The sequence below is a fragment of the Callorhinus ursinus genome, unplaced genomic scaffold (genome assembly GCF_003265705.2).
Source record: "Callorhinus ursinus isolate GAN/ISIS: 27379988/994484 unplaced genomic scaffold, GSC_fseal_2.0 scaffold44, whole genome shotgun sequence".
NCBI classification, from domain to species: domain Eukaryota; kingdom Metazoa; phylum Chordata; class Mammalia; order Carnivora; family Otariidae; genus Callorhinus; species Callorhinus ursinus.
The window spans coordinates 8,822,373-8,841,644 of NW_027397106.1; the positions used below are offsets into that span (position 1 = coordinate 8,822,373).

The 19,272-nt window shown below is 39.7% G+C and overlaps 1 protein-coding gene across 3 annotated transcripts in view; it reads right to left on the bottom strand.

The window, feature by feature from the left end:
- The window catches only part of ANO6 (anoctamin 6), a 185,659-nt gene that overhangs the window by 56,230 nt on the left and 110,157 nt on the right, over nucleotides 1-19,272 (bottom strand). For all 3 annotated transcript variants that reach the window (XM_073882090.1, XM_025883240.2, XM_025883242.2), the window contains 4 exons: nucleotides 13,063-13,128; nucleotides 11,846-12,133; nucleotides 11,516-11,629; nucleotides 9,343-9,458 (listed from right to left, as the gene is read on the bottom strand). In XM_073882090.1, coding sequence (XP_073738191.1) covers nucleotides 9,343-9,458; nucleotides 11,516-11,629; nucleotides 11,846-12,133; nucleotides 13,063-13,128 — 584 coding nt within the window. The remainder of the gene's footprint in view (nucleotides 1-9,342; nucleotides 9,459-11,515; nucleotides 11,630-11,845; nucleotides 12,134-13,062; nucleotides 13,129-19,272) is intronic.

The following is a 19,272-nucleotide window of genomic DNA, read 5'->3' on the forward strand; positions in this document are numbered from 1 at the left end:
GTCTCTGTTATGTTCAGAGACTAATCAGGGGCCACTGCCTTTCAAATATGGTCAGACAAGGAAGAGTCTGAATCTGAAGAATCTGACAGTTTGCTACAGAAGTCCTCTTTTTAGAGGAGTTTAACCAGTCTTTAGCCTTTCCTGGCCTCTTCTGGTTCTAGTGATGGTCAGTTCTCGGTGTTTCCATCATCTCTTGGCTTTGCTCACTATCAGTTCTTGGTGCCACCTGCATGTTCTGGTGCTATCTATTCTCAGCTCATCACCTTTGGCTGTCTTCCTGATTCCTGACATCACTGCTTGACATGAGTGACCGCCTCATGCTCTCTACTGTTCTTCAATATGGTTCTTCAGACACTGCTCTAATTTCCTCCCTAATGTTATCTCTGTTGTCGTTCCTAGCACCCCTACTATTTGTTCATTGCATCTCCTGGACCGACCTTCTAATTTTTATTTCTCCCTGACCTTTTTACTTTCCATCTCTTTATATTTTTGCTCTATGTTCTGTACAATTTCTTCAACTTTATTTTCTAACACTATAGTTAGGGTTTTTCTGTTCTATTACATTTTTTATTTTAAGAGTTACATTTTATCCATGGAATGATTTTTTTTTTTTTAAATAAAACTCCTGTCCTTGTCTTACAGATATCATCATTTCTTTTCTCACTCTGAGGGTAAAGATGGGAGTTTGGGGGGTAGTTTTTCTTTTTTTTTTTTCCTGTGCAAAGTCTGTTTCTCCCAGGTTGCTTTTTCTGGTTTGTTTGGTTTGCTATTGGGGAAAGAACTCATTTTCCCTTCTGGTAATACCTGCGGACCACAGATGAAGGCTTAACAGCCCAAATGCTCAAGGGATTACTAGGGGGAAGCAAGGAAGGGAACATGTGGACCAGGGACAGGGAATAGTTAAAAAAATGCATTCTCCTTAGTGAAATATACTTAAAATAGTGGGGAAATTGTTCTCTTTACCAAAAAACCAAAACCAAAAACCACAACCTCATAAAGAATGATTAAGAACCCATCAAACCCATCACCCTGCCATCAGAGGCTACAGGTTTAACATAAAAGAAAATCTCACATGAATGTCAGCTTCAAATGTTTACATATGTACAAACATCCTCTTTTAAAATTTTATCCTGCAGGATACCCAGAGTTAATGAGAGAAAAATGCCTCTTATGATTGTAATCCAGTTAAAAAATGAAGAAATCAGAGTATGACCAAATGAAATAACAAAATAAAATCCTTTATGAAATGACTCTAAGCAACAATCATTAATGGTTGTTATCATCACACACAAAAGAAACAGAACATTATGTATCTTCTGGTAGAAGTATGAAACTCCACATACCAAGTATTCTTGTACAAAGCTGAACCTCAATGAGATCAAACTTTCAAATGAGGAACAAATTACTTAGCTAAAGCAAATACACAGGACGGAGCAACAAGTCCAACACCACCCCAAGGAAGAATGAAAGTAAAACAGAGAATGGAGAAACTCTGCCACAGTTGCAAGGAAAGCAAGAAAGAAACGGGAAACTCTCAGATTACAAGACAACTGAGAAATACATTAATTGCGCCATTTGGACCTTGTTTAGATCCCTGATCTAAACTAAAAACTGTCAAAAAAAAAAAAAAGGTAGTTTTTGTGACAATCAGGAAAAACTGAACATGGCTTTTTGATGATTTTTTTTAAGTATTCAGGTTGCATTTAAAAGAGAATTAATGAACTATATCAATGAAATATACTACTATTTGGGGTTTTCTTAAAAATGCTCCATTGGAAAGGGATGGGAAGGAGCTAGAAAAATGAAACTAGATTAGTGAGGAGTTCATAATTTTTGGAGCTGGGAGACAGATATAGGCAGTTTTGCGGTACTGTTCTCTCTCCTTTTGTGTATGTTTGACATTTCCCATAATAAATGTAAAACAAAGTAAACCAAAACTTTTCCGTGTTTTAATACTCTCACTTCCAAGGTCAAGCGGTTTTCCCATTTCAGTGGGCACTGAAGTATGGCAGAAAGAACAGGCACTTGGCTCCAGGCCAACCTGGGGTAAACCTGACTCTCCCCTCCTCACCCTCCACATCCCACCCATAAGCAAGTCCTGCTGACTCCCCGCCTACCCCCCATTCCAACTATGCAGCTACGAGTTCTCCTCTGGCCACTCTGATGGCCTCCTACCTGTTCTCCCTGCTTCCTGGGGCCCCTGTCGTCCATTCCCCCACATTATCTTTGCAAAATGTGAATGAGATAAAATTATCTGATTACTTAAAAGTATCACAACTCCTTTTCACTGCACTTACAGTCTAAACTCTTTTCCATGTTTCCGCTACCCTGCTTCTAACCCGTGTCTCATCATTCTCTTCTCTCATTAGCATGGGTCTTCAATATTTCCTCACACTTGCCAATGTCCCTGTGCATCGGGCCATTGTGCAAACTGCCCCTATTCCTAAAATGACTTCTTCCAAATCCACAAAATCCTGGCTCCTTTTCACCATCCAGGTCTTAGTTCATATGTTTCCGACTCAAACGTAACTTTCTTCACTTCTTTCCCCCACCCCATCTCATCACTGTGTTTCTTCATTTCAATCAGAAATTTTGCTTACTTCTTGGCTTAATTTTATTTGTTTGTTGGTTATTTTTGGTCTGTCTCTCTCCAGCAGCCTTGCCCAAACAATAAAAGTCTCTGGAGAGTAAGAAGGGCGGAGCAAGATGGCAGAGGAGTAGGAGACCGGGATTTCGTCTGGTCTCAGGAATTCAGCTGGATAGGGATCAAACCATTCTGAACACCTACGAACTCAACATGAGATCGAAGAAAAGAATAGCAACAACTCTCTGAACAGAAAAGTGACCACTTTCTGGAAGGTAGGACGTGTGGAGAAGTGAATCCGAGGCAATATTTGGGAGGATAGATGGCGGGGGAGGGGGCCTCCGTTGGCTGCTTCTGGCAAGTGATAGAGCCGCGGAGCACAAAATCGGAACTTTTAGAAGTTGGCTCCGCTGAGGGACTTCGCTCCAGTGGCTCAGCGGGGGGTGGAACCCTCGCGGGACAGTGTGGTCTCAGGACCCTTGGGGTCACAGGAAGACCAGGGGTGCCTGAGTACAGCAGAGCTCCCAGGTATCGGAGTGGGGAAGCCAGCTGCAGAGACGGAGCCAAGGAGCAGGCTCTCAGCTCAGGGTTGCCATAAACTGTGATCGGTGACAGAGTCGGGCCACTGCTCCTCCAGCAGGGACGCAACAAGCGGCAGATCCCGGGAGACTCCCCTTCCTCCCCCTGGGGGGAGCGGCATGGGAGCTCACCAGAGGGATCTGCTGGGTTTGGAGACTCAACAGGGGGTTGTGTGCCAGAGACAGAAATGCTCGGTCACAGGCCGGGTGAGCACGGAGCGCGGCGGGAGACCAGGAAAACGGGAGTCATTGATGGCTTTTCTCTGGGGGCTCACTGAGGAGTGGGGCCCCGAGTTCCTGGCTCCGCCGGGGCAGAGATTGGGAGGCCGCCATTTTCACTCTCCTCCTCCAAAGCTGTAGGGAAAGCTTGCAGGGAACAAAAGCTCCCCAAACCCCAGCAGATCACTTAGCCGGGAGCCGGCAAGGGCGGGGCAATTCCAGCTCGAGCAAAGACATTTGGGAACCATGGCAACAGGCCCCTCCCCCAGAAGAATAGCACGAACAGCCAGCCAAGACCAAGCTTACTGATCAATGAGAACAGCAGAACTCCAGCGCTAGGGGAATACGGCACATAGAATTCATGGCTTTTTCCCATGATTCTTTAGTCTTTCAAAGTTAATTTTTCTTTTACTTTTTTTTTTGAATTTTTCTTTTTCCCTTTTTCAACCAACATCTTATCAATCCCTTTTTTGAAAAATATTTTTTATTTTTCATTTTTAGAGTCATAGTCTATCCCTTCATAGTTACCCTTATTTTTGGTGTGTGTGTATATATATATATGTGTATATATATATATACACATACACATATACATACATATATATATATGTTGTTCTCTTTAAAATTTTGAGATACAGTTTCTTCTAACAGATCAAAATATACCCTAAATCTCTAGTGTATGGCTTTGTTCTAGTCTCCAGCATGATCACATTCTCTCCCCTTTTTTTTCTTAAATCCTCTTCTTTCTTTTTTCAACCAACTTCTTATCAATTCCTTTTATAAAATCTTTTATAATTTTCATCTTTACAGTCATATTCTATCCCTTCATCGTATTAACCCTTATTTTTGTACATATATAAGTTTTTCTTTCTTTAAAATTTTGGGGAGGCACTTTCTTCTAACAGACCATAATATGACCAAAATCTAGTGTGTGGCACTGATCTATGCACCAGTCTGATCATATTTGACCATATTGTTTTTTTTGTTTTGTTTAGTTTGTTTTTATCTTTCTCTTTTTTTTTTCTTTCCTTCCCTTTCTTTTCCCCTGGTTTCAGGTCTTTTCTGATTTGTTTAGTGTATATTTTCTGGGGACGTTGTTACCCTGTTAGCATTTTGTTCTCTCATTCCTCTGGACAAAACAAGACAGAAAAAATCACCTCAGAAAAAAGAACAAGAGGCAGTACCGACTGCCAGGGACCTAATCAATACAGACATTAGTACAATGTCGGAACTAGAGTTCAGAATGATGATTTTAAAGATACTAGCTGGGCTTGAAAAAAGCATGGAAGTTATTAGAAAAACCCTTTCTAGAGAAAAAGAACTAAAATCCAATGAAGTCAAAATCAAAAAGGCTATTAATGAGGTGCAATCAAAAATGGAAGCTCTAACTGCTAGGGTAAATGAGGCAGAAGAGAGAATCAGTGATATAGAAGACCAAATGATGGAAAATAAAGAAGCTGAGAAAAAGAGAGATAAACAACTACTGGATCATGAGGGCAGAATTCAAGAGATAAGTGATACCATAAGACGAAACATTAGAATAATTGGGATCCCAGAAGAAGAAAGAGAGAGAGGGGCAGAAGGTATACTGGAGCAAATTATAGCAGAGAACTTCCCTAATGTGGGGAAGGAAACAGGCATCGAAATCCAGGAGGCACAGAGAACCCCTCTCAAAATCAATAAAAACAGGTCAACACCCTGACATCTAATAGTAAAACTTACGGGTCGCAGAGACAAAGAGAAAATCCTGAAAGCAGCTCGGGAGAAGAGATATGTAACCTACAATGGTAGAAACATTTGATTGGCAACAGACCTATCCACAGAGACCTGGCAGGCCAGAAAGGACTGGCATGATATCTTCGGAGCACTAAATGAGAAAAATATGCAGCCAAGAACACTATATCCAGCTTGGCTGTCACGGAAAGGAGAAGGAGAGAGAAAAAGCCTCCAGGACAAACAAAAACTAAAGGAATTTGCAAACACAAAACCAGCCTGACAAGAAATGTTGAAAGGGGTCCTCTAAGCAAAGAGAGAGCCTAAAAGCAACACAGATCAGAAAGGAACACAGATAATATACAGTTAACAGTCACCTTACAGGCAATACAATGGCACTAAATTCATATCTTTCAATAGTTACCTTGAATGTAAATGGGCTAAATGCCCCAATCAAAAGACACAGGCTATCAGATCGGATAAAAAAAACAAGACCCATTGATATGCTGTCTGCAAGAGACTCATTTTAGACCCAAAGACAGCCCCAGATTGAAAGTGAGGGGGTGGAAAACCATTTACCATGCTAATGGACACCAAAAGAAAGCTGGGGTGGCAATCCTTATATCAGACAAATTAGATTTTAAACCAAAGACTGTAATAAGAGATGAGGAAGGACACTATATCCTACTTAAAGGGTCTATCCAACAAGAAGATCTAACAATTGTAAATATCTATGCCCCTAACATGGGAGCAGCCACTTACATAAGCCAATTAATAACAAAATCAAAGAAACACTTTGACAACAATACAATAATAGTGGGGGACTTTGACACCCCCCCTCACTACAATGGACAGATCATCTAAGCAAAAGATCAACAAGGAAATAAAGACTTTAAATGACACACTGGACCAAATGGACTTCACAGACATATTCAGAACATTCCATCCCAAAGCAACGGAATACAAATTCTCCTCCAGTGCCCATGGAACATTCTCCAGAATACATCACATCCTAGGTCACAAATCAGGTCTCAACTGGTACCAAAAGACTGGGATCATTCCCTGTGTATCTTTGGACCACAATGCTTTGAAACTGGAACTCAATCACAAGAGGAAAGTCGGAAAGAACTCAAATACATGGAGGCTAAAGAGCATCCTGCTAAAGAATGAATGGGTCAACCAAGAAATTAAAGAAGAATTTAAAAAATTCATGGAAACAAATGAAAATGAAAACACAACTGTTCAAAATCTTTGGGATGCAGCAAAGGCAGTCCTGAGAGGAAAGTATATAGCAATACAAGCCTTTCTCAAGAAACAAGAAAGGTCTCAAATACACAACCTAACCCTACACCTAAAGGAGCTGGAGAAAGAACAGCAAATACAGCCTAAACCCAGCAGGAGAAGAGAAATAATAAAGATCAGAGCAGAAATCAGTGAAATAGAAACCAAAGGACATTAGAACAGATCAATGAAACTAGGAGCTGGTTCTTTGAAAGAATTAACAAGATTGATAAACCCCTGGCCAGACTTATCAAAAAGAAAAATGACCCAAATCAACAAAATCATGAATGAAAGAGGAGAGATCACTACCAACACCAAAGAAATACAAACAATTATAAGAACATATTATGAGCAACTCTATGCCAGCAAATTAGATAATCCAGAAGAAATGGATGCATTCCTAGAGATGTATCAGTTACCAAAACTGAACCAGGAAGAAATAGAAAACCTGAAAAGACCCATAACAACTAAGGAAATTGAAGCAGTCATCAAAAATCTCCCAACAAACAAAAGCCCAGGGCCAGATGGCTTCCCAGGGGAATTCTACCAAACATTTCAAGAAGAATTAATACCTATTCTCCTGAAGCTGTTTCAGAAAATAGAAATGGAAGGAAAACTTCCAAACTCATTTTATGAGGCCACCATTACCTTGATCCCCAAACCAGACAATGACCCCATCAAAAAGGAGAATTATAGACCAATATCCTGGATGAACATGGATGCAAAAATTCTCACCAAAATACTAGCCAATAGGATCCAACAGTACATTAAAAGGATTATTCACCACGACCAAGTGGGATTTATCCCTGGGCTCCAAGGTTGGTTCAACATCCTCAAATCAATCAATGTGACACAATACATTAATAAAAGAAAGAACAAGAACCATATGATCCTCTCAATAGATGCAGAAAAAGCATTTGACAAAGTACAGCATCCTTTCTTGATCAAAACTCTTCAGAGTATAGGGATAGAGGGTACATACCTCAATATCATAAAAGCCATCTATGAAAAACCTACAGCCAATATCATTCTCAATGGGGAAAAACTAAGAGCTTTCCCCCTGAGGTCAGGAACACGGCAAGGATGTACACTATCACCACTGCTGTTCAACACAGTATTAGAAGTCCTAGCCACAGCAATCAGACAACAAAAAGAAATCAAAGGCATCCAAATCGGCAAAGAAGAACTCAAACTCTCACTGTTTGCTGATGATATGATACTTCATGTGGAAAACCCAAAAGACTCCACCCCAAAACTGCTAGAACTCATACAGGAATTCAGTCAAGTGGCAGAATATAAAATCAATGTACAGAAATCAGTGGCATTCCTATACACCAACAACAAGACAGAAGAGAGAGAAATTAAGGAGTCGATCCCATTTACAATTGCACCCAAAACCATAAGATACCTAGGAATAAATCTAACCAAAGAAGCAATGAATCTGTACTCAGAAAACTATAAAATACTCATGAGAGAAACTGAGGAAGACACAAAGAAATGGAAAACCGTTTCATGCTCATGGATTGGAAGAAGAAATATTGTGAGGATGTCAACGCTACCTAGAGCAATGTACACATTCAATGCAATCCCCATCAAAATACCACCCACTTTTTTCAAAGAAATGGAACAAATAATCCTAAAATTTGTATGGAACCAGAAAAGACCCCGAATAGCCAGAGGAATGCTGAAAAAGAAAAGCAAAGCTGGTGGCATCACAATTCCGGACTTCCAGCTCTATTACAAAGGTGTCATCATCAAGACAGTATGGTACTGGCACAAAAACAGACACACAGATCATTGTAACAGAATAGAGAGCCCAGAAATGGACCCTCAACTCTATGGTCAACTAAGAATTCCTCACTGATACAAAGAATTCTTAATCTCAGGAAACAAACTGAGGGTTGCTGGAGTGGGGGGTGGGGGGCGGGGGGAGGGGGAGGGATGGGGTGGCTGGGTGATAGACATTGGGGAGGGTATGTGCTATGGTGAGCGCTGTGAATTGTCCAAGACTGTTGAATCACAGATCTGTACCTCTGGAACAAATAATACATTATATGTTAAAAAAAAGAAAGAAAGAAGAAGATAGCAGGAGGGGAAGAATGAAGGGGGAGAAATCGGAGGGGGAGACCAACCATGGGAGACTATGGACTCTGAGAAACAAACAGGGTTCTAGAGGGTAGGGGGTGGGGGGATGGGTTAGCCTGGTGATGGGTATTAAAGAGGGCACGTTCTGCATGGGGCACTGGGTGTTACATGCAAATAATGAATCATGGAACACTACATCAAAAAGTAATGATGTAATGTATGGTGATTAACATAATGATAAATTTAAAAAAGTCTCTGAAGAGCAGCTGACCTTGGTGCTTTCAGAAAACAAATATTGTACTAGTCATCACATCTTGTTAGATATAGTAAAACAGTATCTAATAGCAGAGACAGGCAAGCAGTGAAAACTTGTTTTCTTACCATACAATTTAAGCTAAATCTAACATTTACTCCTGTGCAATGAAGAATATGGTAGGTCTTTATTCCCAGTTCTTGGGAGCTAACCTCTAAACCCTTGAAATTTCCCAAGATAGGGGTATCTTTGTTACTCACAAAGAACCCCTGGGGCCCCACCTAAGAGTATATGCCAATGACATGACTCACGGAGGGCCCCTAGTTTGTATTAATGGGATGATTCAGGATGGGGACTGGCCATGCCAGGAAGACCAACCATGTGACTAGAGTGTTGGGGCTTTGAGCCATAGGATACTGGGAAAGGAAGGGGTGGGAGATTGAGCCACATGGGCAATGATTCAGTGAGTCATGCCTACATAATGAAGCCTCAATAAAAAGCTCCAGGCAATGAAGCTCAGTGGTTTGGGTGAGCTTCCCTGGTTGGCAATACTCTTTAAATAGTGTCACTTCGATGCCATGAGAGCAACTCTGAGTCCTCCCACTGGCATGCTCTCTCCAACACCTCACCTGATAAGATCCAAGGGCTGCTTTTTGTATATACTTCGTGGATGAGCCCACTCCCTGTACAGAAGATACCGTTCACTTGGGCAGCTGAGATCCTCTGACTTATGGCTGAAGTTACACTGCGAAGCAGAAGCAAACAAGTGAGCATATAATCGCTAGGTGTTCACAAATCTGTTTATTCAATATAGTACTCATACTTCACAGGAATAAGGGGCCCTCATTTGCTGGAAGGGATGGATGGATCATCTAATTTTTAGTGATTCTCAACCAATGGTATTGGTATTATTAATCGCTTGCGGCCACTTGAAAATGTGGGTGGGGAGGAATGCGTGGTTGTTATAATCCTAGAGAACACCTCAGGTACCTGGTGGGAGCCCCAGAGATGCTTTACATCCTACAAATGTGCCAATTCCTAAACAGTTAAAAATTGGGCTGTTCAAGTGCCAAAACTGCCACAGTGCAAGAACACCTGATAGTCCAGCGCCCTCCTGGGACACCTGGGGGAACCAGGGCCTTAACGGGTTAGTATCAAGATCACTTCTAAAACCCAGGCATCTTTGTCCCCCAACTCAGCAGTTACTCTGTGACAACACATAAAATATAAACAACAACGAAGTTTGACGTATTATACACTTCGCTTACTCAAAACACAAAGCTTCCTGCCTCTACTTCAATTCAGTCACTCTTCCCATCTGACTCGTTTTCCTTCCTCCTATACTAGAACCAGATTATCACCAGGTAAGCCTTAACATGGGTCCTGACCTCCATTCACTTCCCTTCCAAATGCCATAGGAGATCAATCCTTAGCCTGGATGTGGGACGCTGCAAGTAAAAGAGGCTTTAGTGGGAAAGAACTGGGCATGGTCAGATGCCAACTGAATACTATTGAACTTTGGCCTCCCAGATTAATATTCATGACAGCTATTTGCAAGTGTCCCCAAAGTTTGTGTCATGCCATAATCACTAATTTTGCTGGGCACAGATATAAAACACATGGACTGTCAGGCCGGGCTGCCATATTGGGTCTCTTTACCAGAAAGTTCAGAACCTGCTTCTCCACCCAGCTCTCTGCTATTTACACATGTGCATCAAGTAGCTCTTTTGTGTCCTAGTTTATTAACATATACAGTACGTTTCAATAATGTCGTCACCCATAAGTACGTGTAATACCCAGTAGCAATGATCAATCTCAGTCTTGGCTTTCCTGGTCTTAGAGATTCAGATAAATCGAGAGTGAATGTAACAAAGCTACAGCACACTCTAATATGGTATCTAATTTATTTCAATGACAGAATTTATTTAAAGAGCTTAGATATAATATCCCTGCATTTATGGCATCATTAAGGGTCTGAAGCAGTCACATTTTAAAATTTTCATTTCATGAGAGATGTTATCGGCTAGAGAAGTGCTCTTGAATTTGAGGAGCTACTGTCATCTCAGAACGGAGTCCTCAAAAAATGTCAACACTCTGCAGTATTGCCATCGTGACAAGAACCCTGACAGATGCCTTTTTAAAAGCCTTGTGATATTCCAGGACACACTAAGAAAATGATATTTCAGGGGGAAAAAGGCTGTGTTCCAGAAAATGGTAAGTAAGAAGATCCAACACGTATTTTGCTTAAAAAGAACCAATAATTTTCTGGTTGATAATAACATCTGCCAGTAATTATGAGGATAGCTAACACTTACATTCTACTTCCTATATGCCAGGGATGGTTGTAACATTTGACAGGGATTAATTTAATTAATCCTCGTAACTCTATGGTATAACTCTATGAGGTAAGTATGATTATTATCCCAATTTTATTGATGAGGAAATTGAGCAAAAGAGAGGCTAAATGACTTTTACAAGGTCATCCAGCTAGGAAGTGGGAGAGCGAGCCCCAGGGTCCATGCTCTTAACTGCTAATCTGCACTGCTTTACACATGCACTACATGGCGGCTACTGTTTCAATCATCCATTCATTGACTCATTCAAACTCATGGCCTTCTCTATGCCCGAGAGTCAACAGTGAACAAAACAACCTGGTTCCTGCCCTAAATGAGCTTGTAATCCTTGCAACAGACCATCTTCATTTTATGAAAGAAGAAACTCAAGGTTAAGAAGATTAGCCCTTCTCTATTCACACTAGAGTATACCTTGGGTATTTTATTTCATTTTTGCCATTTGACTTACATCATGGAGAGGGAAAGCTGCTTTGTAGATCCCAGAGCTGACAAGTTTGTTAATTCCAAACTTTTTAACATTGTCTCTTACTTGATACATGATCCGAGAGAGGATGAAGTAAACCTAAAAAAAAAAATTCCAAAATAATATGCGAGCACTAGACTGAGTAACTAACCAACCACTGTTTACTATTGTAACAGGAACCTGTTTTCTTTTTGCAGAGGGGGGTGGGGGTGCAGCTTTTAAAAATGAAACTAAACCAACCAAACCAGACCACTAATTATTCAAACAGCAGGTTCCAAATTACTCTAAGAGCAACTAAATTTGGTTTAGACTCACAATGCGGCTTCTGGTGGCTGGATTGAAGAAAGTATCTCTATCCTGAATATAAAAATCATTCATCCGGTTCTTCTCAAATGGGGCAGTGAAAAACTCTTGCTCTGGCTTGATGATACTTTCATCCACTTGGAGGACTTTGGTAAACCAGCTGAAATTATCAAAGGCTGAGGACCGGGTTTTCAGATCATTGGGTTTCAGAGGCAATTTGATGTGCATTATCTCAGCATATGTACACAACACCTCCCATGGGGCATGTACTTTTACAAATACAAGCTTATCATCCAAAATCTACAAAGGAAGAATAAAAACACAAACCAGGACACTAAACCAATTGTTTTCATAATTTTAAAACACATATAGATTGTTCTCATGTTGCTGGTAGTTAAAACACAGGACACTGGTAAAAATGAAGATAAAATAAAAACAGACTTGTACTCCATCAGACATTTTTGCCTTAAACATAATTTCTTGGTTCAAATTCTTGAGCAAGTAATTAAACTCCTTGTCATATTCCTTTCATAAAATTACTATTATTTTAAACGAAGAAAAGCAAACTTGTTAATTTGCCCATCACTCCATCCAAATTGGTGACTAAAAATAAAAACACTAGAATATTCACCGCAGTGTTATTTTAATGATAATTTTAACATTTCTAACCCAGAACAGGACTCTTTATTGTATTATATATCTGTTAAATGTCATGTTACGTGTCCATTAGAAAAAAATGTCAATATAGAAATGCATCTACTACATATTAACGGAAAGAAAAGCAAATTATAAAACTGTGAAATAATAATCCCCCCTTTTTGAAAGGGAAAAATGCATATATTTTGAGGAATAAAAAAGTTTAGAAGGACCACAAGGTTATTTACGCATAATGAGAACCTAGAGGATTTTTATTTTTGTTATTCTTATATTCTCTAATTTTTCATAAGCTATTGTCTATAAAATAAGAAATCTTTTTAAAAAGCTCTTAAAAGAAGAAAACAATCATTTATACACACATTCAGTATTATATTCTTTGGCTATTAAAAAAGGTAGGCTGACTTCGATCAGAAACAAACATACATTCTATAATGCAGATTTTGATGGACTCCCCTCCCAGCCTAAGGCATCACTAGAGTTGCACGTTTCAAACGCCACTCCAGCATTCCAAATGACATGCCACTTCCCAAGAGCACCAGTCAGCCCAGGACTGGAAAGGATCCAACACTCACCGATCTTGTTGCTTCTAAATGCAGGCCATCACAGATGAGGTTAGATTCATATGCTCGTCTTTTTCTCTGTCATAAGAAATTGGAAAATATGTTAGATCCTGTAGTTTTGCCAAGGACAGAAAAAGTCCTTTTTAAGAAAAACCAAACCAAACCAAACCAGTTTGAATCTGATGAAAAGATAGATCTGCTCAAAATGGCACATAAGCAATGAAGGTGCTCCGGCTGTTGGTGATTTGTTCACTTAGCACTCTCGAAGGCCTTGGCTGTCCCCATGGGTTTCTGGCCATTCAGGATGCATAAAAGTCTCTAGCTTTGGCACAATTCCAAAACCTTTTTTTTTTTTAACTCATAAGTGGTTTGGCACACAAATGGAGTTTTTTGAGCCCCATTCACTGATGTCATTTGCTAGAGTTAAAGCCCAGATCTGGCATTCTAGACATATCAGACATACAGATGGTTCAATTTTGGATATGTATATTTCATCTCTACATGCCTTGAACAAATTCAATAAACAACATAAACAATTTTGTTGCAAAATTCAACAGAATGCTTCTCTCTGCAAGATTAAAATGTCCATGAAGGAATAAACATCTAAAAATCTACAAAAATATGGAACTAATTAATTGATAATAGATATGTGTCACATGGCCATCTGAAAAGATGCGGAATGTACTGTATTTATTGGTATTAAATTCTATCTGGCTAGGCTTTTGTCAAGCTGTGTCCTCTAAGTTGTAAGGAAAGCATGTAAAAGTAGAGACTTACTTAACCTTTTAAAAGAACACTTTTGGTGTTCTTGATGAAACAGCTATACTGCTTCATGAAAGGAGAAAAATGAGTAAAGACAGGGGTTAAGCATACAAACTCTAAAACCAGACTGCCTGTGTTCAAATTCTGGTGCCACCACTTATCAGCTCTTTGACCCTTGGCAGGAAACAAACTCTCTGTGCTTCACTTTCCCCCTCTATAGAATGGAGAAAGCCTCACTAATTTCCTTTTGAGGTTCTCATGAGGACTGTATGATTTAAACCACATAAAGCACATGAACTAGAATTTCCATTTCTAGTCATCACAGATTAACTGGACCAATTCTCCCACCAAAGACAACTGAAAAAGCTGGACCAAAAAAACCCAAAAACTTGTTTTAACTTGAGCAGTTAACAAGATAAAGGAATTAGTGGATCGTGGCTTAGATAATCCAGGGGATCCGGCAGTCAAGACCACTTTGCCCAGGGAGCGACATTCATGATTTGCCAATTGCCAAGGGGCAAAGGAGAGGCTGAGCTGCTATCAAAGTGCCTAGAACATGGAAAGCAGCTAATAAATAGAAAGCAGATGGCGGTTGTATGAAAAAGGCCCCAAGGCCAAAAGGTGAAAAAATACACCTAGTATTTGGCTAAATTTAAGTCCAAGTGTTATCCCTAACATATTTTGTGGAATTATCAGAAACAGAATATTGCTTTAATTTTTATTTATTTAATAAATGATGCGATACAGTACTTACAACATGCCAGAGCTTTACAAATGTAATACCTTTAATTGCTTGTTACAATTTGAGCACCCAATAGTCACTTAGAGAAAAATCAGCAAGTGCTACAACTACCCTAAACATGAACATGCCTGATTGCTTCTTTCTTCACTACTGCTTAAAATAAGCATTTTTGAGAGGCACCTGGGTGACTCAGTAGGTTAAACGTCTGGCTCAGGTCATGATCTCCGGGCTCCGTACAGGGCATGGAGCCTGCTTAAGATTCTCTCTCTCTCGCTCTCTCTCTCCCTCTGCCTCCCCCCATAAATAAATAAATAAATAAACAAACAAACAAACAAACAAACAAACAAAAGCATTTATGATCCTGCAAATAATGTTCAACATGGTGCTTGGCACAGAGTAGATGCCCAATACATGCTTGTTGAAAGACTATACTCAACAAATGCTTATTAATTTCTTCTACAAACATTCCCAAGAACATCCTTCAAAGTACTGAAAATTCAAAGAACTTAAAATAGTTTGCTCTGGGGGGAACTACAGAGAAACTCAGCGTCCCGTGACCTAAGACCCTCTTCTGATACAGAAGGACTGAAACTTTTATGCATATGTTTCATGACAGTTTAACAGGCATTTGTTGTTCTTTATGGCCACCCAACATTTCAACTCTCCCCAGAGCCCATGCCCACTATAGCAGAGAAAAACACATTCACTGTCCTTCCTGGTTTCCTGTGAAGTTCAGGTATTTGCACATGAGCTGGGCCTTGTCAATCAGACCAACCACTCCAGACTCTCACTCAGAAGCTAGTGACACAAAGAAGCTGGGCCAAGCAGAAGTCATTCGAGGGTGGTTGGGAAAGTGAACGCCAGGTCCCGAGGTAGCAGAAGTAGAGGTTATGGCAGATTTGGGACACCACTGCTGGTCAGTGGTACCAGCAGTGGCTCTGGGCAGCAACCATGCTTTCTCTCCCAGAATGGCTCTGTGGTGGGATTTGGGGCACTGCTCTTAGCTGCCTGGTTTCCAGGCTTATTCTTCCAACCCTTCAGAAGAACCTATGAGCTCCCTAACACTCTTCTGATAAATTCCTTGTCGGGGCTTAAGTTAGAGCTCATTTCTATTACTTGCCAGTAAGAATCTGGACTGGTTCAGTAACCACGAACTAGGGAAAAGTTGTTAGCCTCAAACCTACATCCCTGTACAGTGGAGGGAGTGGTGCTCTGAGTACACCAGACACTCTGCCTTCCTCTCCTTCAGGGAAGATGACTCATCCTGAGTCTGTACAAGAGGCAACCCAGACTGTCTTATTAGCAGGATCCATGACTGTGTCTTCTGTATCCTTTCAAAGTCAGTCAGGAATAATTTCAGTTAGAGTGTGAAGGCTCACTCTTGTAGACAAATGTCTTTCTAGTTAGAAGAGCAGGAGAATCAGTCAAAAGAGGAACTTCTCCAGTGGCTAAAAGGCTATTTTAATAATTAAGTGCTGGCAGAAAGAAATCACATAACTGTGTTAACTGGCCTTATTACAAATTCATGGTTACTACTACAGTTAGGTCCACTATGATACACAGCTGTCTCCTTTCTGGCCCCTACTCATCCACCAGGGAGCTGTTCCAAACTTTCAAGGAGCTCCTCACACCTCATACCCAACTCCAGACCAGCACACTCTGCAAGTGGCCTTGCTTCCTTCTTTGCAGGGAAAATGGCAGCCACTCATGTGAACTCCTGCAGGTGTTTTTCTATCTACCTATCCACAGCTAGATACCATCTCTCTTCTTGGGGTCAGAAGACTGCATCCTTTTCCTAGCTCTTCTTGAGTTTGCTGCAGCAATACCTTCTCTTTATTCTTTCCTCTTCATTGCTCTTACTCCCAGCCAACAAACACTTAAAACGTTTCCCATCCTTAACAATATTAAATCCTTCCATGGCCCTACCTACGCTTCAATTACCATCCTTGCCTCTAGAGATGTCTTTTAATCTTGATATCCTCAGCACTTAGACCTATAATAGAATAAACATGCAATAAATGTCTGATGAATGAATGAATGAATGAATGGAGTGGACAGTGGATCAGTGGTTGCCTGTTATGTAGGAATGGACTGAGGAATACAAATTGCTGAGTGTAGCAACTAAGCTCCCCTTTCCTGAGCCCCCTAAAATGTTCCATGAACTTTTACTTACAAGTGTTACAGGATATGACAGAGAAGAAGAGATATGGTTTAATTCTGGAATGTCCTAGCACCAGATAGCTCGGGGCATCCAGGGTATGAAGTGATTTCCAGATACCCTGGAGTCTGAATTACTAGATGACAAAGGGGGAGGGTTTAGAGAGTTGGAAATGAACCAACCCAATAGGAGGGCAGTTCTGTTATCTAACATACAAAACACAAACTACTCCTGTCTTGGTTGTATCGGCTGCATCACCATGACTGCAACATCCTGAACAGTAGAAGTAAGACATGCCTCCTCCTCTATAGAATTCCTAAGTTGAGGCTACAACTCTTTACTGCCTTCATGGGACTCTCTCCTTTCAAATTTTAGTCTACCAAATAGCCCTTTAGCTCTTCCAGTTTTGGTTTCCTTTTGGAAAATAATGGCATAATAGTTAGGTTCAGAGTCAAAATTCAAATCCAGATTCTGTGACACTGGGCAAAAGAACTTAAATCGTACAAACATCAGTGGCTTTATTTCAAAAATAGGACAAGAAATAGCTTCATCTTGAAGTTTTCTTAGCGATTAAATGTGATCATGGGTATAAAAGTCCACAGTATCATGTTTTACACATAATAAGCCATACAAACATGTTAGCCATTACCATATCCTCTTTTTCTGCATTCAAACATGCTCAACTACCCTTATTCCTTAAAAACAAACAAAAAACAAAACAAAATAACAACAACACAAAAACACATACACAAAACCCTCTCTCCCCTACAGGCCTTAGAGGCTCACCTCTTCTTTTTTAATGCCAAATATCTGAACAAGAATAAGCAACCCCAATCCACTTGGCCTCCGTACCTTCCACCCAATGATCCCCTAATCCTTCAGTGGGACACCAATGACACTGTTTTACTAGAACTCCAAGAAATGCATCTTAATGCTGAGTTACTCAGCTCTCCCACTTCTTCACTCTTCTATACCACTTGGTCATCCTGGTCCTTCTTTGATATCTGATATATGTGTATATCTGTGTGAGACAGAGTGAGTGTGAGTGTGTGTGTGTGTGTGTGTGTGTGTGTGTGTGTGTGTGTGTCCTCTTCACTCTCTGAAAGTTGTGAACACAGCTTTATATCTCCTCACTTTTCCCTCATTTCTGTGTATAATAAGGGAGGTCATTGACAAAAGTGTATAGCACATCTGAGTATCAAAGATGCAGAAAACCTTAGAAATACTTTTCTTCCATCTCATTTTAATGCTTGGTAATAGTCTCTCAGAGAAGTGTACTATAATTTATTTAACAAATCTCAAATTGTTGGATATTTAGGTTGCTCCTAATTTTCACTATCATAAAAATCCTTGTAGAATAGTCTTTGTGCATCCATTATTATTTCCTCAGGATAAAGTCCCAGAAGCAGAATTGTTAAATCAAAGAGCGTGTGCAATTTTAAGTTCTTTAATATGTACTGCCATACTGCCCTCCAGAAAGGTTGTACTAATTTATCCTATTTTAGTTCTTATCTAGTTCTTTATAAAGAACTTCTGAGATATTTACCTGATTTCTCTCAAGATAATTGGTAGACCTTGGAGGTGGTTTATAATGCCCTCTATTTTACCACTCATTATAAATACTTAAACAGTTGAATCAAGGATAGGACATTTTTATTTGCTTAAACATGTTAATATATCACCTTGGAGTTACTTTAATAAGACAGTTCTTGTTATTTTTCTTTGGCAAGGCAATTCACAAAGAACTAGTGGAATATTTTAAAAATTGATCAAACCGCTTTTCTTGGTTTGTCAGGTAGCTAAAGTAAATTAGCATATGTGTTGTATTTGTCAAACAAGCACATATCAGGAAAACACTGATTACTTAAGAAAAGATTGCTTCAATCTGTTTAATATGAAATCATTATCTTCACTTCCTTGTAGAATTTATACTTAGATAAGTAACAATGTTCTTGACATTTAAAAAAATTAGGGTAGAGCTGTCTTCCATGTTAAAAATGAAACAAAATTAATATTGCATATTGACTGACAGCCATTGTTCAATAAATACTTGTTGAAAAAATATGAGGTCACACATTTTTTTAACTAAAAATTATCTATGTGCCTTATTGAAAAACTTTACATTTATGAACCTAAACTATGTTCTATAGTCTATGGTCTGTATTTAGCAGCACAAAATAACCAGTTGAGGCTCTTTGGCTCTGAAAAACACCCAGTCATATTTTAGATTGTGCTGTAAATTCTTCTGTCTCTAGGGGAACAAATTTATTGGCATTGCAACCTGGATCATTTTTTTTTTTAAACCTAATTCTAGTAAATACAAAATGACTGTAATCATTGAGGACTTGTGTACATCACGAAAAAGATGGATGTGATTCTATTAATGCTGGTGGAGAATGGTGCTGGGAGTTCAAAGTGAAAAAAGGATAAGAGTACCTATCTCACCCCAGAAACTGGAATTTTATTCTTATCTCTTTTGAGAGGTTAATACAGCTGTCAGAGAAATAAAGAATAAGAGTAATCAAAATCACAAAGGACAGACTGGCATAATTAAGGAAGC